Here is a 26,246-nt window from a genome sequence, read left to right on the forward strand (position 1 = left end):
CCTGCTGGACCCTGTCCCAGCTATCTTCGGGCGAGAGGCGGGGTACTCCCTGAACTGGTCGCCAGACAATTGCAGGGCTCATATAAACAAACAACCATTCAGACTCACATTCACACAATTTAGAGTCATCAATCAACCTACCATGCATGTTTTTGGGATGTGGGAGAATACCCAAGGGGAGAATATGCAAACTCCACACAGGCGAGTCCGGATTTGAACCCAGGTCCTCAGAACTGTGAGGCAGACGTGCTAACCAGTTGCCCACCTTGCCCAATTGACAAATGTTATTGTTTATTTGCAAATATTCACAAATGTTTTATTTAATGCCTGCAAGATGTTCCAAAAAAAGCTGGGACAAGGGCATGTTCACCACTCTTGTTACATCAACCTTGCTTATAACAAAACTCAAAAAGCTTTTGGTAACTGGGGACACTGATTGTTGAAGCTTTATACGTGTAATTTTTTTCCCCCATTCTTGCTTGATGTACTTGAGTTGGGTCTCCACTGTCGTATTTTGTACTTCGTAATGTGCCACACATATTCAATGAGAGACAGCTCTGGACTACAGGCAAGGCCAGTCCAGTACTCACACTCTTTTACGATGAAGCCGCACTGTTGTAACACATGCAGAATGTGGCTTGGCATTGTCTTGCTGAAATAAGCAGGAACTTCCCTAAAAAAGACATTGCTTGGATGCCAGGATATATTGCTCCAAAACCTGTATCTACCTTTCAGCATTAATAGTACCTTCATAGATGTGCAAGTTACCATGCCATGGGCACTAATACACCCCCATACCATCACAGATGCTGGCTTTTGAACTTTGCACTGTTAACAATCCGGGTGGTCCTTTTCTTCTTGTCCCAGAAAATACGACGTCCATGATTTCCAAAAACAATTTGAAATGTGGACTCTTCTAACCGCAGCACACATTTTCACTTTGCATCGGATGCATCTGAGATGAGTTCGGGCCCAGAGAAGCCGGGGCATTTCTAAGTGTTGTTGATACATGGCTTTTGCTTTGCATGGTAGAGTTTTAACTTGCATTTGTAGATATAGAGACAAACTGACCAGAAAGGCAGTAGAAAATAAATAGATGTAATATGTGACACCTTGCACAACTAATAGATTAAATTCACAGTGCCTTTCAATTTTGGTGTAAATGAGCTTCTTTAAAGATGTGCCTTCATGTACTCTTCTTAAATTTGCATATTGTATTATCGAGTATCACTAAATACTAGTAGCTACTGTGCATCAGGAACCCAATCACCTCCAATGAGAAAACAGGCTTACATTCATCTTAAATCATCAAGAAATGTAACGCTTTTTTTAAGGTTGCATATTTGTGACTACAACATGTAAACTCTTTAAAGAGTGCAGCTTGTATTCACATACTGCTTTAAGCAGCCCGTAGAGCCATGAGCAAAAACTGGCTGCATTCATTTTCAGGCCTTTTTTTTTTTTTACATGCAGGATTGGTTGCTACCCTGGAGTTTTAACTGCAGCCCCCCTTCGTTTCGTCTGTGATAAATGGGACATACTTATAGTCAAAAATAAACATACAGTAAGATGGAAAAATAGTCAGGAATCAAAATTCATGCTGTAAAGCAATCTTTGCGTCGTGCTAAACCTTGATCATTTCAGTCAATGATATGCACTGAGGAGAAACTGTTTGCTTTTGAATTTAACAGATAAATGATCGCTAAACATGCTGACATTTAATACAGATCTACTTTATCATACATAATTTTCTCTGCCTCACAACAGGAAAGCTTTTCTTCAGTGGCATCAAATCAGTTCCTTGGGAGTATACTGTATGCATGCATGTGAATGTACATGGCGAAAAATTAATCCTGTCATGCTGCTAAACACCTACTTGCACTCTACAGTTATGTACCATAATTCAGTGTGTGGGTGTGTTATTTTATGGAAGGAGAAACAGTACTTTCCCCTTAGCCTCCTTCCATCTCTCCCACCAAACTCTGTCATAAATCATACACAGGCATTTGATGAAAGAATTACGGTAATGTCAAACAAGAAGACTGCATAACATCTTGCCACGACGATTAGCAGAGAGGAGTTCACCCCCCCAAAATTGCATTTGAATACAACTGTGACAAAAATAATATAGCGTCAAGTATGACCTTTGACTCAGGTTCCCACAAACGTATTGAATCTAGCTGAATTGCATTCAAAATCAATAGGACTTGACGTGTTGATAAGGAAACAAACTATAAATATACGTTGCATCACAGGGATGACACATCTAGTACACTTAACCTCCAGAAGAATGGAGAAAATGTGTGAAAATGTAATGATTCTAAAGAGGAATGTGGTGTTCAGGAAAAGTCATGCGAGAATTGTCTATAAACTGCAGCTTGTCATGGAAATGTCACCAGAGCATGATGTTAAAAACACAAGCGAAGCTGCACCACTCGTGTCATACACATTCACAAGCCCCGACATGTATTGGACAATTTAATGACATCCACCTTGAGAGCTGAGAAAATGTCCGCCTTAACAATATTCATTTCCTGATTGAGACTAAAGGAGATCTTAAGTGTGAAGGTGATGCGTTGTCAGTCTGTCAGTCACGGTCAGTCACGCCCACCTGTCAGTCAGCCACACCCTCGTATTTAAGGCTTTGTTGATGACTCATTGTTAGATTGTTTGACAGTCATGCGTGAAAGATACTAAACTCTATCCCAAGAATCCCCTGCGCTTTCCTCCTCCGAACTTAGAGTTCTGCCATATCACATTTGCCTGATCCTGTGGCTGTTTGCCCAGTTTTCTGCTTCCGACCAAGAGTTGTGCCTTAGCATATTCGTTTGCCTGTCCCCATGGCTGTTGGGAATTCTGCTACAAAGACAACAAAGTGTGAGTTTCCCCGTCCTGCTATCTGTGAATTGTGGATTAAGTCAACAATGAAGTCTGAGCAAGACGAATTCCCAATCTTCAAAGCCTCCCCTCTCGACTGTGAAGTTAAATGCGCTGTATCTTGGTTTTGAGTAAACTGTCAGTTGATATTAAGATCATTATTAGTCATTTCCAACTATTCCGATAGTTTGGTGTGCTGCACTTGGGCCCGACACCACCCTTGCCTTATGTCATACATGGTTTATTTGTATGCGGGACTATGCAAAAGAAAATCATAGCCAAAATCCATGAAAATTTGCAGCGAGCTCATTATTACTATGCCAAGAACCAACCATTTGGTACAAATCCAGAAAAAAATGCCAATAGATTAATTTATTTTCTTTGTGTTGTTGTTGTTTGTATACAATAGAGCCAAATAAGTCAACCATAGGGACTAAGATAGAAATCTAGCCTGCATTTTTGACACATACATTGGATATCAAATATATGTGTTAACATGTTTTAAATACTGCTGCACTAACTTAAAGAAAACACACACAAAACGAACACATTATGGAAAATGTACTTCTTAATTGTATTCAAACAAATAGTTGAGTTTCTGGGGTGACTGTCCACCCATTAAGTGTGACATTACATCACCAAGTAAACAGCGCTGCTACTTTATAAATAATTTGAAAAACTAAAAATAACTTTGTTGGCAGCTTGGCTGGGCAAAGAGCAATCTCTTTCAAGCGAAACCCAAAAGGTAAGCAGAGCTGCTGAGTTTTTTTTTTTTTTTTTTGGATGACCATATTAGCGTTAGTTACTCAAATGAAAAAAGACATTACTCAAATGTTACCTGCAAGGTAAAAGAAGTAGCATTGGTGGTGGTGGGTATTTGTGTTTGTTTGATGTGTACACTAATTAAAGTGTCTTAACAATTGTAGTGTATGAAACGCTTACTCCACGAGTGAAAATCATTTTATTGTCTTTTGGGCCCTCACTTTTTTTCTTCAAACACTGGGCTCTACTTCTGCTAGTAGAAGTCACTTGCCTCACCTCAACCCACAAGCTCTGGTCCTGGCCGTCATAGTAATAAAAGCCGTACTCTGCATTGACCCAGCATTAAAAAGGGGCTGTGGTTCATTTTCATGAGATCGGACCACCCACTCCAAATAGGATGATATTTTAAGAACTTTGCATGAATGCCACCAGTGGTACCATCGCAATAGCGCCAGTAGTGATTGTATTTCTGCAAATTTGAATGTCTGATGTCAAATCTGTTTGTCAACTGAACCAGATGAGATGTTTCACACCACACAACACAAATGACACATTACAAATATTACAGTGTTCTTAACAACCACATACAATTGAAACATTCGTTACGGGGATTAAAGAGGATGTGCGCGTGACAAAGCAAGGCTGGAAAATGGTTTCGTTATCATAAATCCAATAATTAATATTTTATCTTGGTTTTAAACCACAAGATAATCCTAAAATGGAAAAGTAACATGAAGAGGCGGTCCATCTTCCCTTTTGGACCCGGAGGGGGATAAGGGGGGGAAAGGGGGCGGGACCACCCCTCTTTAGCTGGCTTAAAGGCTAGAGCCCCCTTTGTTTGCTGGCTTTCGTTCGACCAACTTGCCAAAGACTGGCTCAGCCAGGACACCCCACCTCGCATCACGAGGTGGGGTGTCCAGTCATCCACCGTGCCGCCCCTATTATTATTATTATTATTATTATTATTAGATTTTTAAATCACAATAATAGAAGCCATCATGTTTAATCCACATGAACATATGAAGTGAATAAAAGTCTTCCTGAACAACCTCTACAGCTGTCAGAAGCACACTGAACATTCAAGAGCATCTGTGTCTCTTCTGCTGCAATCAGTAAATAATGCACTCCTGCGCATCTGCAGTCTGACTTAATGTATAATTTACATCTTGCATGCAGGGAGACTCATTCACTTATGAGAAAGAAACACTACTACTGGCCTGTAATTACTTTGATGCTGATTAGAGAGTGGCATACAAATCAATTTATCGATGAATTAATCGTTAAGAATTTGGCCAATTGTATGAAATATGTTGTTTATTAATCGTTTCTTGAAACAATTGAAGATTAATTGGAATGCAATACTGAGCTGCAATCAGCAGAGGCACTTTTGTCAAATAGTTTGCAGTCTAACAATGAGCTGCGCCTGTGGGAATTTGAGTTACTGGACATCCAACTCCTCCGAGCAGCATCATTTCTGCTCTGTACCACACTGGCATTGAAACATTCTGAATATTCGGACAGTGATTATTAAAAGTCATATTTAAATAACAACAATTCATAAATTGGTTGATTGTTAATTTTCACCTCAATCAATCAAAGAAATGCAGTTCAATGTCCATTCTTAATGTTGATATTTAATAGCACCATCACCTTCAGTTAGTGGCCACCAGGGCTGTATTTTTGTGACAGCGTAAATCCAGCGCGGCCGCCGGCGTAAGCCTGCGGGGAGGAGGGTTAGACGGCGTGTTCTTAATTTCCCAGATGCGCGCAGTCCGTCTGCACTGTTGTGCAAGTAAACAGAGCTGACGTAATTCCCCGCCAATCAAAGTCCCTTTCATTTCCTTTAAGGTTCAATGCAAAAGACAACATGATTAAATACAGTATGAGCCGGTGAGAACCGCGGGTGACTTAAATATGTCCGCGAACCCTCATCGTGCATGGGTGGGGCAAAAATAAAAACAATGATCCACATTCGAATAAAGCTGCTGCTTTATTTCCACATTATGTGTTATATCAGTCACACACTGGCCCAGACAGGCGCGCAGATTGCTGGGAAGGCTGAAGGTGATGTTTTAACGGTTGCCGGTGGCCTTGCAGACGTCCTAGTAACATTTATGTTCTATCAGTTTGTCAAACTGAACAAACGCCGACTCCTCTAAGCCATCCTCTGCCTCCCACTGCTGCCGCTGACAGCACACTATGTGGGAATATGCAAATGCGTATCAATATGTAGAGAATTTACATTACATGTCATATTCCAAGATGTTGGTTCTTCAGTGCTTCACCCTCCTTTCTGTACAGACAACATTTCTTGTCAGTATCATGGCTGACAAAGCGCTGGACTCACTCACAGCACGGTTTTTTTTTTTCCAACTTGTGCAGCTACAACTATTCTGCTGAGACTACCTCATTAGCTTGATTACAGATTTATCTGTGAAATGAACGCACAGATAGAGCTGACTTTACATTTTGTTGCAAATCCAATTTTGTATTGATTGACAGTGCAAGATTCATGGATTCTTGAAGTCTTCTAGCATATTACAGTGTTATTTGCATTTATTATTTTTTTTTTAACAGCAAATGAACAAAGAAGAAAAGCGGGGCTACTTTGACATGAGCAATTAAATTTCAGGTTTTGAAGAAGTGACTTACAATGAAATGATGAAGTGTTACATTGTGTGACGGGCTATACAAATAGCAGCTACACACAGCCTATAGAATGACAATATAAAATCTCCTGACCTGCTCATTCTTTGATCTATTAATGACATGCAATAGTCATCTTCCCAGCCACTGAATGTTTCATTATAACTGCAAGGATGTGGAGAGCATTACTAAGAAGCGTAGCAGCAAGGTATCTGCAGAATGTTTAACATTCATAATGGTGTAATACCTGACCTTGGATAGTGCTCTCATGCAGCCAGAATTTTTGAAAACAAAGGAAATACAATTAGGATAATGCCATGCACTGCAATGTGTGATAAATATTTATACTTTCCTCAATCAACCAACAGGACCGTTGTCTTCATTAGTCACTGCAATTTATGTACCTTTAATGCTCCTTGTGTTTGCTGCTACAAAAACAAATGTAGCAGTGGGGGAATAACCTTAAACTCTTGTGTTTCCGTGCATATATATCATCATATTTAAGATTCATCATTCTTTTACATTAGCATTATTGTCATAACAGCTCATAACAGCTGAAACATCTATCATGGGAGTGCTTAATACAACGCAGTCAACACTTGTAATTATTTAAAAGGATAACTTGCTATTAATGGTATATTGCCTCACCTTTCCCCTTATCTGTAGCAACCAGTTTGCTTTCCTCCCAATTAGGCATGCAGGCAATAAGAAACACCCTTCTCTTATTATGGAAATGATACACAATAGGGCCAATGGGAAGGGGCAATTTTAGATCACTGTTGTTACTGCTGCTTTCTTCAAACTGTAATTTGCCAATTCCATTTGTTTTTCCCTCCCTTGTAGTTTTGATATGTGTCATGGTATGGAATAGGATACTGGCACATTTACTGTAGATATGAAAGCATAAATTAGATAATAGTGGGATATATCCATCCATCCGTTTTCTTTACCGCTTATCCTCACTTGTATCGCGGGCTGCTGGAGCCTATCGCAGTTATTTTCAGGCGGGAGGCGGGGTACACCCTGAACCGGTCGCCAGCCAATCGCAGGGCACATAGAAACCAACAACCATTCGCACTCACACTCACACCTACGGGCAATTTAGTCTTCAATCAACCTACCATGCATGTTTTTGGGATGTGGGAGGAAACCGGAGTGCCCGGAGAAAACCCACGCAGGCACGGGGAGAAGATGCAAACTCCACACAGGCGAGGCTGGGATTTGAACCACGGTCCCCAGAACTGTGAGGCAGATGTGCTAACCAGTCAATTCACCGTGCCGGCTAGTGGTATATATGTCCCTGTATATACAGGTACTGCATATGGCTGCAGTGTAAGTGGACAGATGAGCTACAGGCACCATGTAATTGCTAGCCAAATATCATAAAAGATGCACCAACAGATGACTACCAATATACTCAAACAAAACAGTCATTGTAAATGTAATTCCACAGAAAAGCTCTGAGGTGACTAGACAATTGGATATAGAAACATGGTTACCTGACCTTGATCTATGATCCTAAGTGTCAGTCCAGCACAAACTAGATAGTTTGTAATATTTAATAACCCTGGGTGCAACATTTGAAGTGACGAAGAAAAAGATAATAGCAGAGGTAGTTTTGGTCAATTGATTTTTCTTAAATAATAATAATTTCAGAGTGGCAACAGGCTTGTTCCCCCCTTCCCTATCCAATTTGCTCATCTTAAGGTAGCTAGACAGAAATGGCATGAACATGTGAGAGAATCTGGTTGCCGCAAGAACTACTGGTTTTCTACAATATACATAACCAAAATATATATATATAATATATATATATATATATATATAGTATATATATATATATATATATATATATATATATATATATATATATATACTCACATTGTGATGTGTATTACATTTTTTTTAAAACGTGTATGACTTGTGCCGCCCCCCCCCCCAAAATAAAAACAAACAATCAAACTGTTATCTGTTGACCGAATTGACGTTAACCATAAAAATACAGTTTATGAGTCATCAAACTTGAATCAAACTGGTATATAATCACATATATGATCCAAGAATGAGATTAATTTCTTTATCTGCCTTTGCTGTAAATAGCACTTTGAGAAAATTATTAGCCAGAAAAATAAATCCTGTGAGATACCTTGTATGGCCGTGTGCGTGTGTAATGTCGCTCATGGGTGCACAAGGCATCCTCCTCCTTTATGTAGCACAAAGCTCATGTGTAGAAGATGTCTTCATGCCACGTTGCACTGACTGCTGTGGTACCATGTTTGTGACGGTGCAAAGCCAGAGGCAAAGAGAGTGAAGTGTGTCAGCCTGTGCAGCTGATAACATGGCCTCCGTCACATTCTGGCCAAACTGTGTTTGCTGGGAAGTGAATGCTTTTGTGACACACTACAGTATTAAGATTGGGAAGATTGTAAGATTGTAGCGATCTTATTCCTCGAACTGTGTCAGTCAACCTTGGCCTAATGTAGGTGCCTTTAGTTTCCTCACAGCCAATTTTTAACATGGTTTACCCCACTAGAGACTTTTTGCACACAGTGTAATGTTTTATTCACTCAGATTTGTTGCGTCTTTACATCTGTGCTATTCTACAATGGTAAGTGACTTTCTGGTTCCACAGACCAATGCCTTCCAACAGTACCTTTGACAGAAAGATGCCCTGGCAGAACAAGGAAGAGCTCATTGGAAGTATCTTATCAACCTCCCACATCTGGCCAAGACTGATTGACTCTTGGAATAGCTCTCTAAAAAAAATCACTGGCTTTGGGCTCCGTAATGCTCGTTTAACGGCATCCTTTGCACTGTAATAATTCACTCTCTTTCATCGGAGAAGACCATTTCTATGATTACTGAATTGACTTCTTCAGCAGGGACGGGAGGATTCCATGTCAGCTTGAGCACTAAATGATGACGAAAAAAGACACTAAAGCGTGACCCAAATTATAAACTCAGAAATCGGTTATGTGATCAGTCCTACTCAGGCATTAAGCATGCACTGCTGTGGACCTCTGAATTTGGTCATACAATTGAGAATTTACCCAACGTTTTCAGGAAAAACACCTATCAGTAGCAAAAAAAAAAACTTGAGTTCAAACCATCGCCATTGCATGATGCTGCGGGAGACGTCAATGTACCTTTAAAAGCCTTTAGTGAGCATGCCAGCTTTCCTGCAGCATTCATACCAAAATAAGGACCAGCCTTAACAAGGAGTCTTAAGAGAAAAAGCATGTAAGAAAATAATATACACCAGAAGTTACTGTAAGTGAAGCAATGGACTCACATTCAAGGAAGTAAGACTCCAGGGTTGTCACTTGTTATTAAAGTTAAGACTGGGAAGAGGAATATGTGCAAGAGCAAGGCTTTACCACATCGATTAAGCACCTGAATGCCAGAGGATCTTTGCCTGCAACTGCCAGGGGCAGGGCAACGCATGAGCTGCTGATCGGAGGGCTGAGTCAGGGTTGCAACTACCCGTCAGCAGAGGTGGCAAAAGTACTCACACTCTGTGTTTAAGTAGAAGTGAAGAAATACTCTGGTAAAAGTAGAAGTACTGGTTCAGGTCAGTCATGCTGATGTAAAAAAAGTAAGAAAATGGACTCTTTTTAAAATACTGTCAATTATATAAAATACCCGTTTTAATAACTTGGCACAACAAACAAACAAAAATACTTCTGCACACAAACTATTTTCACTTTTTTAGTAGCTTGCATAGTGCTCGTACTAACAAAACAAAACAAAAAACACTCGACACAGCTTTGCTGCACGCCGAATTCTGTCAGGATAATAATGACTGAACTGACGTTTCCTGCACGAACAAAGCAAAACACAGTGACACAAAATGCCAAATTAGCTAATAATAACAACTGGAAAAAACAACAACTTACCTGTATGTTTTTTTTTCAGGTTTGATGGCTGGCACAAAACAACACATTTGCCATGAATCATTTTTGTAGCTGACAATATTGGAAAATTAAGTAAGGCCATGTATGGCTCCTCCGAATCTGTTGCGTCATTGTCGTTAATGCTCTCTGATTTATGCTCCTCCATATCACTGCTGTCCCATTTTTTTTCTGACCTATAAGGTCTGAGGATTTCAATCAATTAGTCCATCAAGATCTTAACCAGGGTTGACTTGACCTCTCTTTTATGTCATGTTGTAGTCCACAGAGGTTGAAAAAAGTAACACACCTATTTTAACAAATAGGGAGTAGAAAGTACAGACCTTGTGATTTCAAATATAGATAGTAAGATTAAAAAGTCATCATAAAAATAAATACTTAAGTAAAATACCTGAAAAATCTACTTAAGTACAGAAACAAAGTATTTATAATTTGATTCTTCCCACACGCCAGGTACCCGAGTAGGGAGGTAGGTACAGGTTGGATCATTCAAGTAACATGCAACCTATTGTTGTCACAGGCTCCCGCCTCATTTGAGATGACAATTCTAAGGTTTTGTTAGTTCATCATAAAATAATACATGGCTGAACACCTTCCTATCTTGCTGACTCAGTGTTACCGATTGTCCCATCCCGAAAACCTATGTTCGCAACATGCTGGTCTTTTGGTGACTCAATGAGCTCAAAAGAAGTACGCACGTTCTAGCGCATTCTCTATTTGGGTTCCAGTACTTTGGAATGCCATACCTGCGGAAATTAGAGCACACCCACCACGGGCCCCGATGTCAGCGTGGGACCCCACACCACCAGAGTGAGAGGGGTGACGACCACGGCAGGGCTACCTGGGAAGAGGGAAGACGAGGATGCAGGCGCTCCTTGTGCTTGTTGACCTCATGAGAACAATCAACCCAAGAATGAATATTGCCACCAAGGTAAGTGAAGCTTGCCATGTGTGCAGTTATGAAAGGTGTTATGATGACAACGGTTTAGTGCTGGTGTACAGTATTAATTCTTTCTCTCGAAAATCCAAGGTCGCCCGTTGTCCCAGAATGGGTTGTTGGACCTTAGACATTCCACACCATTTGCATAAATGTCTATTTATTTCCCCTATTTGCCCAAAATTTGGATGATCCGCTGAAATGACTTGTGCTATACTGGAGTCATCATTGCTGATTGAAGACATACGGCCTCAATGTGTTGTAGTCTATTAGTTTTAAAGCTTTTAAAGTAATCTGCAACAGACTGCTGCATTTACCCAAACACCTGGTGCTGTTGACAAATCATTGGATGCCAGGATTGGACTAAATCTGCTTTATTTTTGTCACACGATCTATCCAGGTCGTACTCCTACTCTCACCTTAAATGGTAAATGGACTGCACTTATATAGCGCTTTATCTACACCATCACAGTGCCCAAAGTGCTTTACAAAGCCTCACATTCACCCACTCATACACACACATTCATACACCAATGGGCAGTTGTTGCCATGCAAGGTGCTGCCAGCCCCGCTGGGAGCAAATTAGGGTTCAGTATCTTCCCCAAGGACACTTTGACATGCGGGCAGTCGGAGCCGGGATTTGAACCCTTCGGTCACTGGACGACCCGCTCCACCTACTGATCCACAGCCGCTCTTAGGTCAGGTAGCATGTGCGCCATCTACCCCATGACCCTGACTATGACCACTATATTTAATACCCTTTTTGATCTGATAATGATTTTGTATGGTTTAGCTCGAGGCAGTTCCACTGATCTGCTCGAGGACCTTCGACAGGAGGATGTGCAGTGAACACAGACTCACCAGTACGCACTTCCAACTCATACACCAGCTCAACACAACTGGTTGGAGTCACCAATGCTACTACAAGCATGCTGCCAAATGGGTTTTATGGAGCTGAATGATATTGGAGCCAGGGATTAAACCTGCTTTACTGCTATGCAGCAGCCTGCCCACCATAATTAAATTCCAATAATAACAGAACAAACTAATCGCAACTGAAACTTAAACTTGGAATGAATCAGAGGCTACTCTATTGAAAAGTCCATATATATATATATATATATATATATATATATATATATATTCATTCATTCATTTTTTCATTTGCCGTACTGCTTATCCTCACTAGGGTCACGGGCGTGCTTGAGCCTATCCCAGCTATCTTCTCGTGAGAGGCGGGGTACACCCTGAACTGGTCACCAGCCAATCGCAGGGCACATAGAAACAAACAGCCATTCATACTCACATTCACACCTATGGGCAATTTAGAGTCTTCAATTAACCTACCATGCATGTTTTTGGGATGTGGGGGAGGAAACCAGAGTGCCCGGAGAAAACCCACGCAGGCACGGGGAGAACATGCAAACTCCACACAGGCGGGGCTGGGATTGGAACCACGGTCCCCAGAACTGTGAGGCAGATGTGCTAACCAGTGTGTGTGTGTGACACACACACACACACACGCACACACACACAAAACAACAACCTCTTGTGCTCCTTTGAGAACCAGTCCTAAATAAAATTGTTATGTTCACTCCTGTTTATCTGAATGTTCTTTTTCAGTATGATAAATTTCTGTTGGACCACTCGTCAGTCATTGTGCTATTGAGGGTCTTTACTTTTTTCCTGCAATCCACAGTTATGCTTTGGGAATTGACATCATGAAATAAAGACATCTTTTCAGCTACCGTTTTCTCTTGCCTCATACAATGCAAAAGACATAATTATGGTTTTAGCGCTCAGTTCCAAATGGGATTTGTGCAGAGGTCGAGTTGAGACGATAATGCAGCTTTGCCGGGATTTCATAATTCCTGAAAATGTTGTCCAATCACCCGTTTTCAAATCTCAGTTGCATCTGTGTCTTATCTCAATTACTCAGACCCCCTAATAGGTCTAATTCCTTTTGTGCTCTTTTTTTAAATGCTTCATTATTAGCCTGCTCACACAACCCAGCATGGACTAAAGTAACCCATTAATTTCTGCTTCGCTTTGCTGACATGAGACTTTAAATTGATAGTTTCAAACTTTGTATTTTCTTTATTTTGTTTTTAACCAAAACCACAAACAAACATTGACACATCAATATCCTGCATGTTCTGAGGAAACAACCGACTACAGCCATTGGAAGTCCATGATTTGACTTCCACCACTAAGGTCACAAATGTGACGTCCTGTCAGTCTGCCATAGAATCTGTGGAGAGCAAAGAATCAATGTGATGTCACTGTAGACTCTTCCCTTGGGAACAATTGAAGGAGCAGATGTCAACTTTGACCTCTTTTGGAAAGTAAATGTCCCCTTATGATCACCGGGTCACTTCACATTTGTATTTGACGGATTATTTTTCTTGAGTTTAGTTATGGTATTTACTCACCGCCTGTTTTTTCATGTTGTATGGATATATTTAAGGATGCTCAGTAGGCCTACACAAATAAGGGTCAAATAGTGGTCAATTTATGTCTCTCGATGTACATCTACACTAATATACCATCTAAGGATTATCTTTAGACTCCCTAGTAACTGTTAGTACATTCTCCAGTGAGAAAAAAGTACATGTATACTCCAAAGCTGTAAAAGTACTTTTTGAAACCACATCACTATGGGTGATAAATTGACCTAACATCCCACAAGGATGATGATTCATTAGAAAGCTCGTACAATGTAAAATAAAAAAAAAACAAGAGATGGACCATGCTGTCCATTTTTAAAGAAGAGCGTGAGGAGAAGGAAGGCAGTACAACTGCAGACAATAGCAGGCATCTATTGGAAGTATGTCTTAGAGAGGAGACATGTATTTGTGGAAGTGTTTACCTTCACGTGATGTCCACTGATTGGGTGACTGAGAAGTGTCACTCCGGTGCTATGGCATGTGTAACTTGTGCACACTAGCAGTTTCTACTCATACTGTCCGTCCTTTTTATTGTTGTTGTTATTGTTGTTTCCTGTCAATACTGCAGTGCAGCTGTAGGCGAAACTAATTGTTACAGCCTTCAAATTCAGCACATTTTAAATGATAGACTCGCTTGACTAAACAGTGAGTCTGTGGCAGACAAGCGTTGCTACTTTGGCAAAAAATACATCTCTTCAACTTTGTACAGCTGTAGAAGCAGGTTGATGTGTTTCTTGTTTGTCACATTATTATTATTATTATTATTTTTGTGATTGCATGATTTGTTTTTCAACCCAGTTTCATAGGATGGGTTGTCTGGGTTTGTGTGCTTCTGGGGAAAGCTAAATGGAAGGATCACAAAAGTGTTGTTTAAAAAAGGGGCACGCCTAATGAAAAAGCACATTTGTGATTCTTATTTTACTGTATACCTTGTTGAACTGCTGCCATCATATGATGTCAAAGTTTTACTGTCGCTAATGCAGGTTCCAATACTTGATCTGCCATCGCCGATACATGCAGTGGAAACACTGACCAGATCAAGGCTTTGCGAGCAAAACCAAACAGTCGTCGATACACCTGGAAGTAATTGAGTCACTCTTTCTATTAGAGCGGAGGCCACTATCAGAATCAGAGTCAGAATCATCTCTATATTAAAACGCATAAGGAACTTGTCGCCCTCAATTGGAGTCACTTAAGTACAATAACAAAAAAGACACCATAACAAATTGCATTTGAAAATTTCATACACCTTCCAATCTTTTTGGTGTTTTTTTTTTTTTAGTTACTATATTTCATAAATACCTGACTTCATGTATACATGCTGGTTATCTGTCCAGCGGCTCAGTGCTGGCGGCCCCTAGTTTTCCATATGAAATTGGCTAGCATATACATTTTTCTTTTTATTGCCTCAAGGGGCAGATTTGATGTATTCCAATGGTTTCTGCCTAGCAAGAAGTGACCAGGTAAATATGGGAACTGACCAGTAAAAAAATAAAAGCAACTCTCTCCATAAGGTGCTGTGCCTGTGAGTTAAAGTTTTATTGATAGTTTTCTGCAAGTCATTTTTATCACTTTTTTATAACAGTTATGAGCAAGAAATTGGATTTTTAACAAAAGCGCAAGCAGTGAGACTGACTGCAGTAGTTTTCTTGGTACCGGTATGTGGCCGAAATTCCCTCCGACAGAATGGCGAAAAATGTACTCTGCCTCGCTCTCTCAGTCAGCTGGTATAGGCTCCAGCTCACCCATGATCCAAATGAGGACAAGGGCTATAGAAAATGGATGGATGGATGGATGGATGGATGGATGGAAGGCTGGATGGATGGTGGAGCCTGCTGAAGCAGATGGTGCCCCACCTTTGGGTTTTATATAATAACATGCCCCAGTATAATGGACACAAAATGATGCAAACTATAACTATAGGATCACTCTAACTGAAGAAAAAAAAAAAGAAAAAGTGAAGCGTTGCTGCAGAATGCAGCTGGATCGGGTCACGCATGCAGGCACGCAGCCACCAAGAGATTGCAGTGCTTCCTAATGATTGGTCGTCTAATACAGAGAAGTGCGGGGGTTACTCCAAAGTAGCAGGTTGGCGCCTTTTCCATTTAATTTAATCAAGTTTGACCAACATCGCGCTCTCTCTCTCTCTCTCTCTCTCTCTCTCTCTCTCTCTCTCTTGCGCTCTCTCTCTCTCTCTCTCTCTCTCTCTCTCCGCGGCTCTTTCTCTCTAGCGCACCTCAATGAACCTTATTGGTGCACTGTGAGCGATCATCATCTCTCCACTGGATTCCCATCGTCAACCTCCCGAACATATGCATTTGCCCACCTTCTTCCCAAGGAGTTGAACAGAGAGGTTGTAGGTGGGGGGGGAAAATGGCACAAAGCTCGCTGCTGTTGCTACTGTGGCTCTTCGACACATCATTCGCGGGATTTCCTAATCAGATTAATATCGGTAAGTGATTTGCAGCGCTACTCGATCTGTAAATTGTGCGCGCAACTGCAGGACTGTAATATTATTTAGCAGAACGATGCGCGCGGAGGAGATAAGACTAAGTTAGTGTTAAAAAAAATGCTGCAGTCCGTCTGGTGAGTTGTTTCTTTGGATTAAAACAAAGCATGTGAAGGTACATGTGAATAATACAAAACAAAGAAAGGAAAAAAAGAAACGACTTTTAACCTTACGCGCAGCTGAAGTGCTCCGAAAAGGCCACCGATGTCACGTAATATTGAGTTAAATGCATAATCATTGGCTATTAAAGAGGTCAAAGTGAGACGCGGTGTTCCCACTTGCAGGGGGTCTCTTCATGCGCTCCACCGTGCAGGAGCACAGCGCCTTCAGGTTCGCGGTGCAACTCTACAACACCAACCAAAATACCACCGAGAAGCCTTTCCACCTCAACTACAACGTGGACAACCTGGAGTCCTCCAACAGTTTCTCGGTCACCCACGCGTGTGAGTATACGACAAACATTGTCCCACTCCTTACATGCACACTCAGCATTCATAACTGTGCTCAAAGAAACGCATATGTGCTCATGTATTCCTTTTATACACGCATACGTTGCTGTTGAGGTTTCCACTGGTGATATTTTATGAACATTTGTGCAAGTTTCCCAGGCATGTACACATGCTGGCCTTGGAAAGAAACATATTGTGTCAAGCATTTATAGAGCTCACATTTTGGTTGGACTTGATCATATAATTGATTTAGAAGGGGTGCAGATAAGTAGCATATAAAACAATCGAGAATGACATGCATCTCCCTGCTGTAAGCGCCTTTAAAGGCTCTTTTATTGGTCATATACTGCATGGTGCGGAGTCGACAAATAAGATCCCCCCCCCCCCCCCCTTAGAATTGCAATTAGCAGACACAGAGTGGATAAACGAGGAAGGAATGGAGTTGAGAGCGACATTTGGAGATGTCATTTGAAAAGATGAGCCAAGTAAAACGGGACTGCCTTCGAGAGCCAAAATGCCTCGCTCGCTCGCTTCTTCATCCCTCTAACCCCTGTGCTGCATGGTCATAATGGCCCCTCTGAGTCTCCGCCTGCTCCATTGGCTCACTCCCCCTGTGTTATACAGCATCTCCCAGCATTGCAGAGTCAGCTCATTAGCACCCAGCCCTCATAGCACCGCACCGTGCTGTCATTGGGCGAAAGGGGGGGAGGAAAAAAAAAATCTATAGCTTCCCCCCACCGAAGAGCAAACGAGTTGATCTGCAGTGGAGGTGAGATGAAGCAGAGCATCATATCGGAGGCAGCCGAGCTGCAAGGACTCAAATGAAGGCTTCCTTAAGAAACAATAAGCAAATGAGTGTGAATAAATAAGAGATAGTACCATGCAATTTCACGCATGTTGAAGAGGAATGGAAGGCTTGATATCGGAATCTAATTAAATTCAGGGGCAGACTGAGCTTTGGTGAGAGGAAGGGGCTCCTGTGGGAGCCGTGGCCCATTTCTTTTTTTCTTGCTGCCACGTTGAAACTTTTCCATCAAGAGAACTGTCTCAGGACGGCCCTAAACTTCACACGCACCAACACGTGTTTGACATAAGTGCTTTTAAAGGCCCGTATCTGTCAGAGACACGAAAAACAGAAAGAGGAATATCAAATGTCACTTGATTATTTGAGGGATTTTATGATCTTCACATTTATCTGATATGCTTGGGGTTTATTTAAGTCTTCTCCTTAATTATAAAGCTAACAAGCCATCTACACAACACAATTTTCAACCAAAAACATACAAAACAGTTTAATTTTAGGTGTTTTACTACACAACCGCTGTGTTCTTGGTCTCAAAGTGGAAGTTCATGAAAATTACACTATTATTACCAAAAAGGCTTATTTGTGAAATTGTCCTGTTGTTGCATTTATGTTTCTCAACATTATAACTTTGATAAAATTTCTCCAGTAAAGTGTATCGCTTTTACGACCAGCAGAGACGCATTACTTACAAACTCTATGCCAAGTTCCAATACTACCTTTCACTATTATGCAAACATCTTACATGGGGCCCTTTTTTAAATATCGTAACAATTTGCCCATCATTTTATACAGTAATTCCAAAAGGCAAAGGTGTCTCAAAGTTTTGAAACACTATTTTAAAGGAGATTTTTAATATCACTGAGGCTTTCCTGGTTAAGCGATTTCATTTTGCGCTTTGTGTTTCTTTGTGGTTGGCCAATTACCGACAAACAATTGCCATTGCACTGCGTATTACATTTCGTTTATTTGTACTGGTCCAAGAGAAGAGGAATGTAAAAATGGTGTTGTCTGTGTTGAAATATACAGAGCAAAGAAAAGAACTGTCCTTGTCACTCAAATTTACCCTAAGGTTGTGTCCATACTGAATCACACATTTGGTCCTGACACACACACATACTGTAGCACTACCATTTTTATAATTTTCTCAGTAAAAAAAAAAAGTGCATTAAAATCACAACCTAATTGGAAGGCATTTGTGATGTATTGCGTTGCTCAAACTGTAAAAAAAAAAAAAAAAAAAAAAATAGATTTCTGCCGCCTTACATATCTTACGGTGGTATTTTTACCAGCTGGGATTGACATGAAAAGCTCAAGTGCCCGGAGTTCCTTCATATGTTCTGATGGAGAAATTCTGTAAAAAAAAAAAAAAAGCGGTTTTATAGTTATTTCCCTATGTTCTTTGCTCTCATATAGCCCATAGACGTGGGTAGGAATGTGCTACATATCTTTCGTTACATTTACTCAAGTAACATTTGGATAAATTGTATTTGTCAGAGTAGTTTTGATGAAAATTTACTTTCTCGAGTATTTATGTGAAGAAGAAACTCTACATGCCGCTTGCTACTTTCATTTATCAATAATTGCATGTGCGATTTATTTTTAGACATTCCTTTTCGGCTTCCACATCGGGCGCCGTTGCGCCACTCCTCCGTGATTACCACAACGACGTTTGACTCAACTCTGTTGTTTTTGTTTTTTCCACTTCAAAATTGAAATGGTGGCAGGTGTGTGTGGACTCCCATTGAACATGAGTTTGAATGTGATCTATTACTCCTGAAAACGGCCACATGCCAGTCATAGTAGGGAGTGCATCCTTGTACAACCGGATTTATTTTTATTTATTTTATTTAAACTTTATTTAACCAGGTAAAAGACCAGTTAAAACAGAACATGTCTTTTGCAATGGTGACGTGGCCAAGAAGGCAGCAAGTTAAACATGAAGTCCAAGTCAATCACATTCAAGATTTCAGTTGTTTATTTTCATCTCCCCTCTCAAAAAGATACAAAAATAAATCAGTTGAGTTGTTCAAATTCTATGTCACATTAATGGTGGAGAAACTCTTTAACTGATTTATCTTGGTCCAATTTTTTTACAACTTAAAAACCTGGCATTTGGACAGGGGTGTGTTTACTTTTTAGATCCTCAGCAGCCTTGTTCCCGTTTTTGTAATCTGCCTGGTGAGCCTGCAGTATTGTGCTGTTTAACACGTGGAGATAATATAGTAAAAGACCATTTCTTGGAGCTGAATTTGCCTTAATTTGTTATTTTACAAATAATGTTTTAGAACGATTTTATTTATTATGTTTTAGATTAAGTGATATTGTTCAGCAATATCTGAATTTGAACATTCATATTTTATTTATTTATTTTTATTTTATCTGACGTTCATGCTTGTGATTTAAAAAATAAATCAGAAGTTACTCTGTATTTACTCAGTACTTGAGTATTTTTTTTCACTGAGTACTTTCTGACTCTTACTCAAGTAATTATTTGGAGGACTACTTTTTACGTTTACTTCTCAAGTAACAGTATTCTTACTTGAGTGTAATATTTGGCTACCCACCTCTGACCAACTCACATCAGACCCCAGTCTCCCCGGCTTCACATCACTTCCTAATTGGCCATCGCACTGTTTCATGTCACAATCATAGCATCCGAGGCTTGGTCGAACTTGGTGTTGACCACACATGCAAAGATTTACAATCGGAAATATTAAATAGTTGAAACATTTTTGATCGTGGGTCCTGACTATTTTCCGAGCAGATCAGGGAGGAAAAATCACTCTTAAAAACACCCTGCACCACAGGATTATCAGTCAAGATACTCCAATTCGGCCTGTTTATCAGTACGTGCGCAGCCCGATTAACGTGTGAAGAGTACAACTGAAAACACACAGGAAGCAGTTTTGTTTCTGATCTAAATGGTTAAATGTGTGATAGCCGCAGTAAACTAAGCGAACAACATTCCACAGCACCTCAGGTTGTCTCCTTCAAGACAATGAAAGAACAATGAAGTAAATCACGTCATTAAATAAGATTCATCTGCAGACTTGCAGGCCTTGGAGGCTGACTGAAGAACTCCCGTGCCGTTGAGTTTTACATTTGTCAGCGTTTGTTGTGCAAGCTGTCACAATTATTTACTCGGATGGTCCAACTTCCTTTGTCATCAATAGCTCCCTGTGCATGACTCAGACCTTTTATGTGAGATACAGCATAGTACATTTAATTTTCATGAGGTGGCAATCCACTCGAAGATGTTAGGAAAGAGGTGTTTATGTGAATTTTGGGGAGTTAATCCATTTTGAGGCAGGCGTTACTGCTCGATCGATTAAAAAAATAAAACGTAGCACATCCTTTAAACCCAACATAATAGAGTCAAATTATACTTAGCTTTTCAGAGAGAAAATATAGTTAGGACGATTTTCTTTCAAGTCGGCTGAAAGCCTTTTGATATTAATTGAATTAGTGGCCGGCAGCAAACAAATGTGTGGCTGCAGTTATCCTAAAAGGCTCGGCTTTGTAGCACAGTTTTGCAGTTTGCTTTGGTCGAAAGACTTGTTGCTTTGAAGCGACATCAGAAAATGGGAAATCTGTAATTACCAGCGCAGGTTTCATAATAGCTGCAGAAGCTGGGAGTCAGGATAGCTCAGAGAGAAGAAAAGGGGAGTTGAAAGCGAAAGGAGTGCAGTTTGAAGAAAGCAGCGCAAACAGTGTTAATGTTCCTGATGGTCAACTTAATGACCCCGCCATCCTTTTCTCACCTGTTTACTCGTCCTCGTCCTCTCTTCTCCTTGAGGCGAAAAGAACAGTGAGCCCTTCCTGTACCTTTCCTTGTCACGCTTTTTACTCAATTACTCGCCTTGTTTTCTCTCATAGGCACATTTTGCAATGTTTTTTTCTTGTAAAGCTCATCTTCATTTTGTCATTTCCCGAATGGTCAATAGCCATTCTTCCTCCACTGAGCGCATGTAATAAAAGCATTTTTTGTCAATGTTGAACCATCTTCAGCCTTTTAGTTACTTTAGTAGAAACAGGCTCGCTCCAGAAGAATGGGGGCACAGACAGGATCACAGAAGAATCACTGTGAGTGCATTCAAAGAGGCAAAAGATATCAGAAAAGCAGTGCAATGCCTCATTGTAAACAATAAAAGGAATGTGGTTACCACAGCACGCAGATGTTCATACTGCAGTATTGGTACAAGCAATGCACCTCAGAATTATTTATTACTTTTGCTGCATTCAGCTGCGATGTTATGTTGGTTGCACAATGTGTGTTCAGGATGATCTATGGTGATGATAAGTGAGAAATCTCCTCAAGATGATTTTTTTTTTTTAATCTTGGGTGCAGTGTTACAATACAAAGGTTTGTAGAGCCAATAATCAAAAACAAAACGAATGGAAAGAAAAAAACATTCAGGACAGTCAGGAAAAAAAAACATTTCTGCAGCAGTTTTCAGCTTTGTAAAGTGATGGCTGTTAACACAATACATTAGGAGAGTAATGCATAGTCAGCATGGCTTGCATGCACCCATCTTTCTTCCTGCCAATGAACAGAACCTTAAATTACTGTAGTGGTAAAAAAATATACTGTACAGTAAAGCCCTGCTATTCGCAGGTGATGGGGACCGAGCCCTGTCGTGAAGTAATTGACGCTCCTATGTTCATTTTTTTTAAAACCATAAACAAATCACAAAATGCACTGGAAGTGCAGGGATGCTGGTCTGTACGTCGCCGCTTCACAACCCGTGAAAACAACAATAACAAAATCTCTGTCATTTGTTGGCTTGAGCTTCTTCAGAGCCACTCACCAGAGCAAAAATCTAGAAGTGTGGCAAAACAACTAGGGATGTCCCGGTACAACTTTTTCAGTTACGATATAATCCGAGGTGGGAGTAAATCACATACTGTATGTGTGTGTGGCATTTGCTTGATCCACGTGTGGTAATACACTTTTTAACTTCTTTATGCATCTAGGCTATATTTTATTTCCACAATGTCATGGCGGAAAGGAATAATGTAGTGATGCTCGAGATGCTTGAAGAATAAAGTCACAATTGAATATTGTAAATATAACTTGTTTTTCACAGAGTTTGAAGAATATATGCCTGATAGTAGTATCATATGGCCTGTTTGTATGTGTTCATATAGGATTTGTGTACCAATATTCATTAATCAGAATCAGAATCATCTTTATTTGCCAAGTATGTCCAAAACACACGAGGAATTTGTCTCCGGTAGTTGGAGCCGCTCTAGTACAACAGACACTCAATTTACAGAACACTTTGGGGACATAAAGACATTGACAAAAAACAATTGTGCAAAAAGATGCAGAGTCCTCTAGCACTTAGAGCAGTTCGAATGACTAATATTGCAATAGTCCGGTGCAATGACCATTGTGCAGAGGGCACCGAGACTTCAAGGAGTGTATGCGGTTTAAAGTGACGAGTAGTGCGATCATCTGGGACAATGTTGGTTGTGCAAATGTTACAGATACTCCTCAATCAGTGTGCAAATGGAGCAGATGCTACTCTGGCATGAGTGGCCAGTATATGCAAATAGTGCAGCATGGCGAGACAACTACAGTGAGTGCACGAGTAATACATAATTGGCCCCACAGAAATGTGACAACGAACTCAAGTCAAAAAATTGCCAGCTTGTTGTAATGGAATTATAGGTTAGGTGTTTAAGAAGTTGATCGCAAGAGGGAAGAAGCTGTTGGAATGTCTACTAGTTCTAGTTTGCGTTGATCGGTAGCGCCTACCTGAGGGAAGGAGCTGGAAGAGCTGGTGACCGGGGTGCGGAGGGTCCGAGAGGATTTTGCACGCCCTTGTTCGAGAGATATCAGTGCTGCAAGTTCGATGCTAGTTTTCATTAGCTCGTCAGTGGTGTTTTTCATTGCGTGTTAGCTTTGAGCTGGTGAGTTTTGTGAACAAAAACAAAGATTCTGATGTTTTGAGCATACAACATGTGTGATACATTCGTTATTTGCATTTAGTTTTACAGTGAACTTCAACTCGAGTGGCAATAAACTAATTTAAGCGAGCAACATTCACTCTTACTCATTGCTAGTTTGTTAGCACCTTAGCAACCTGTTGTGATCATGTGAGCTCTACATGCCATTGTCTGGACGCTGCTGGATAGAAGCCTGGAATGGACTGCTTGTATAAGGGTGCTTATATCGGAGATTTTACATTCAGTTTGCTATCATCCAATACTTGTTTTTGTGGCTGATAATTGGAGAAATATCTGATATCAAATATCGGATCGGGACACCCCTACTACCAACCCCGGCTAAAATTTGCTCTGCCCTGACATACAAATATCTCGCAGTTGAGTTCTACATACCTTCTTGGTAATTATTCATTTCCTATTATTAGCCAGTTTTGGCACCAGCTTATAGCATATTAGGGCATTACAGAACGACCCAAAAATATGCCAGGATCTGCGAACAGGTGAGTTTTTCAGCAATAGTGAGTTTGAGTTTTTTTCAATAGTTAAAGATAGGTTCCTTAGAAACAAACGGCGACAGGTGAATTTGTGAATAGCAAACCGCAAATACAGTGCACTGGATGTTTGTTGTTATTGCATTTTATTTTAAGGGAACTGTGGTAGATACAAATCATGTCAAATCAAGGAGGCCAAAAAGCAAAAGAAACAAATAGACCGTTAAAAGCAAAATGCCTCTAAGGCTGTTTTGAGGAAGACTGTTTCTCTAAAGGTGCACAAAACTTTGGAACGCAAACCTTGGTCTTTCTTGACATCGTCATCATTTTTGTTTTGTTTTTGATTTAATATTAAATGCTCTTAAGTTCTTTTAAGACTTTCTCAGAATTTTAAAATTAGAAAAGGGTATCTATCCATTTTTTGTATAGCACTTGTTGGAGTAAACACAGGACTGGTCGCCAGCCATTTGCAGGGCACATATAGAGTGCTGGATAAAACCCATGAAAGCATGGGCCGAACATGCAAACACCGCAAATAAGGAGCTGAGCCAAGATAACACTGGTGCTCGTGCTAACGCTACCCGACCTGGCTGGTCGACCCGTATTCTGGACAACTTCATGCCACTGTGGCGAAGGCAGTGACGCTTATTGTTATTACAAACCAGTGTAACATCACAATGGTTTTCAAGCTTTAAGGTTAAATTATGATAGATTGTTGCTTGTACAGTACAGTACTTGTTTCCCACTGTCCCAACATACAGCACTGTATGTGGAAAGGGGCGAATGTTGTGAAGTGTGGATGAAGAAACACAAATCTTTCCACGTATTTCTTTTTAATGGCATTTGAGGCGGTTTTGGTTGCAGTGTAAATGGATAGTTAACCAAGTGACAGGGAGACATGTTTTTTTGCAGTGTGTGGCCTGACAGAGACACATTGTGGTCAACACAAGCCTCTGATGTGATTGTTGTAGTGCCACACTTTTCTCTGCGGGCTGTAACTCAATTTGAAAGGTGTGACCAAAGAAGCATGACAGGGGATGCTGGGAAAACGCAAGCGTTAGGGAGGAGGTTGGATGTCGTTGCAGTGTGATGACAACTCCAGAAGGAGAAAGAAGGAGAATAGGCAATACTGAGGGGAAAGGGGGCCTAGCCATCCCAGTTCAGCTGTGGAGGCACAGATGGAGGTTTGTTTATGGACACACATGCAGGCTTGTGCATATGCAAGTGTGCTGGACATACGTACGCACAGAGCCGCGCACTCTTGAGCAGAAAAACATGCTTGATGCAGTGCACCACATATTTGGTCTCAGCCTCCATTAGATGCCATACATTTCCATTTTATCTGTTATTGAGTACCAAATGTTTTGTTTTGTTATTTCTTTTTATTATTTTTTGACCAAAATGATCATCACCACGGGGAATTTCCTGCTAAATAATACATTTATGGACAAAAAATGGCTCGACCATTGTCTGCTGCTCCACAATCTAGCCATTCATCTATTTTCTATACAGTTTAGTCTTGTTAGGGTTGCACTTGAGCTGGAGCCAATCCCAGCTGACTTTGGGTGAGCGGTGGGGTACACCCTGTACTGGTTGCCAGTCAATCTCAAGGCACCAAAAGGCAAACAACCATTCACACTCACATTCACATCTAATTTGGAGTCTTCAAGTTAACATGGATTTTTATTTATTTTTTTGAAGTGGGAGGAAGCCATTGTGCCTGGAGAAAATCCATGCAAATATGGGGAGAACAAGCAAAAGCCACATAGGAAGGCTGAAGTCAAGATTTGAACCCCAAACCTCAGAACTGTAAGGCAGCTAGGCTAAACATGAGTGATGCTCCTGCACATTTTAATGAGAGCAAATACAATAGATCTATCATAAACCAGAGTATTGTGGTTTTCACTGATGTTAAGGTGCACTACATCATACTGCATGTTTTAATGCAGAGTATGTAACTAATTAGACAAACTAGATTCTTACAATGAAATCCTTTCATGAGAGAACAATAAAAAATAATTTGGTTGCAGAAGTGTGCAAACGTCTTATTATAGAGGCAGAAGTTTTGGGATATCTTTTACAGTACGTTGGATCGCATTAGAGTGTGCAGATTTGTGGCCTATAAGTGTTGGTTTCTTCACGACTATGAACAGAAATGATAAAGAACTCAAAGTTGCAAGCAAGTCTTCTTACCTGTAGCAAGGAGGTCGTTTCTGCATAACGTGCTTTGAAAAAATTTTTTTTCTGTGGACTTTGTTTCAAGTGGAAATTGCATTTTTAGTCACTGAATACTCGGTTCAGATTGAAGAGGACTTCACCACTGTTTCAGTATTTTGCTTTCACTGCAATTTGTTGCCAAGAACCCATAGTGTATAGCAAGCAGCCTTTGCCAAACTTTTGAAGCTCCACAGCCTATTCATCATCCCTACGGATTTGGCACAGCATCTGTCCCACACACAC

The 26,246-nt window shown here is 40.5% G+C and overlaps 1 protein-coding gene across 6 annotated transcripts in view; it reads left to right on the plus strand.

The window, feature by feature from the left end:
* The first annotated feature begins 15,818 nt into the window (after positions 1-15,818).
* LOC133407804 (glutamate receptor 3) overlaps positions 15,819-26,246 on the plus strand; it is a 122,198-nt gene continuing 111,770 nt past the window's right edge. For 2 of the 6 annotated variants that reach the window (XM_061686057.1, XM_061686058.1), the window contains exons 1-2: positions 15,819-16,032; positions 16,374-16,532. In XM_061686057.1, the coding sequence (XP_061542041.1) occupies positions 15,954-16,032; positions 16,374-16,532 (238 nt within the window). In that variant the 5' untranslated portion in view covers positions 15,819-15,953. The remainder of the gene's footprint in view (positions 16,033-16,373; positions 16,533-26,246) is intronic. The other 4 variants (XR_009769214.1, XM_061686060.1, XM_061686055.1 and 1 more) reach the window with 2 other exon arrangements.

Source organism: Phycodurus eques, chromosome 9, assembly GCF_024500275.1.
Source record: "Phycodurus eques isolate BA_2022a chromosome 9, UOR_Pequ_1.1, whole genome shotgun sequence".
NCBI lineage: Eukaryota > Metazoa > Chordata > Actinopteri > Syngnathiformes > Syngnathidae > Phycodurus > Phycodurus eques.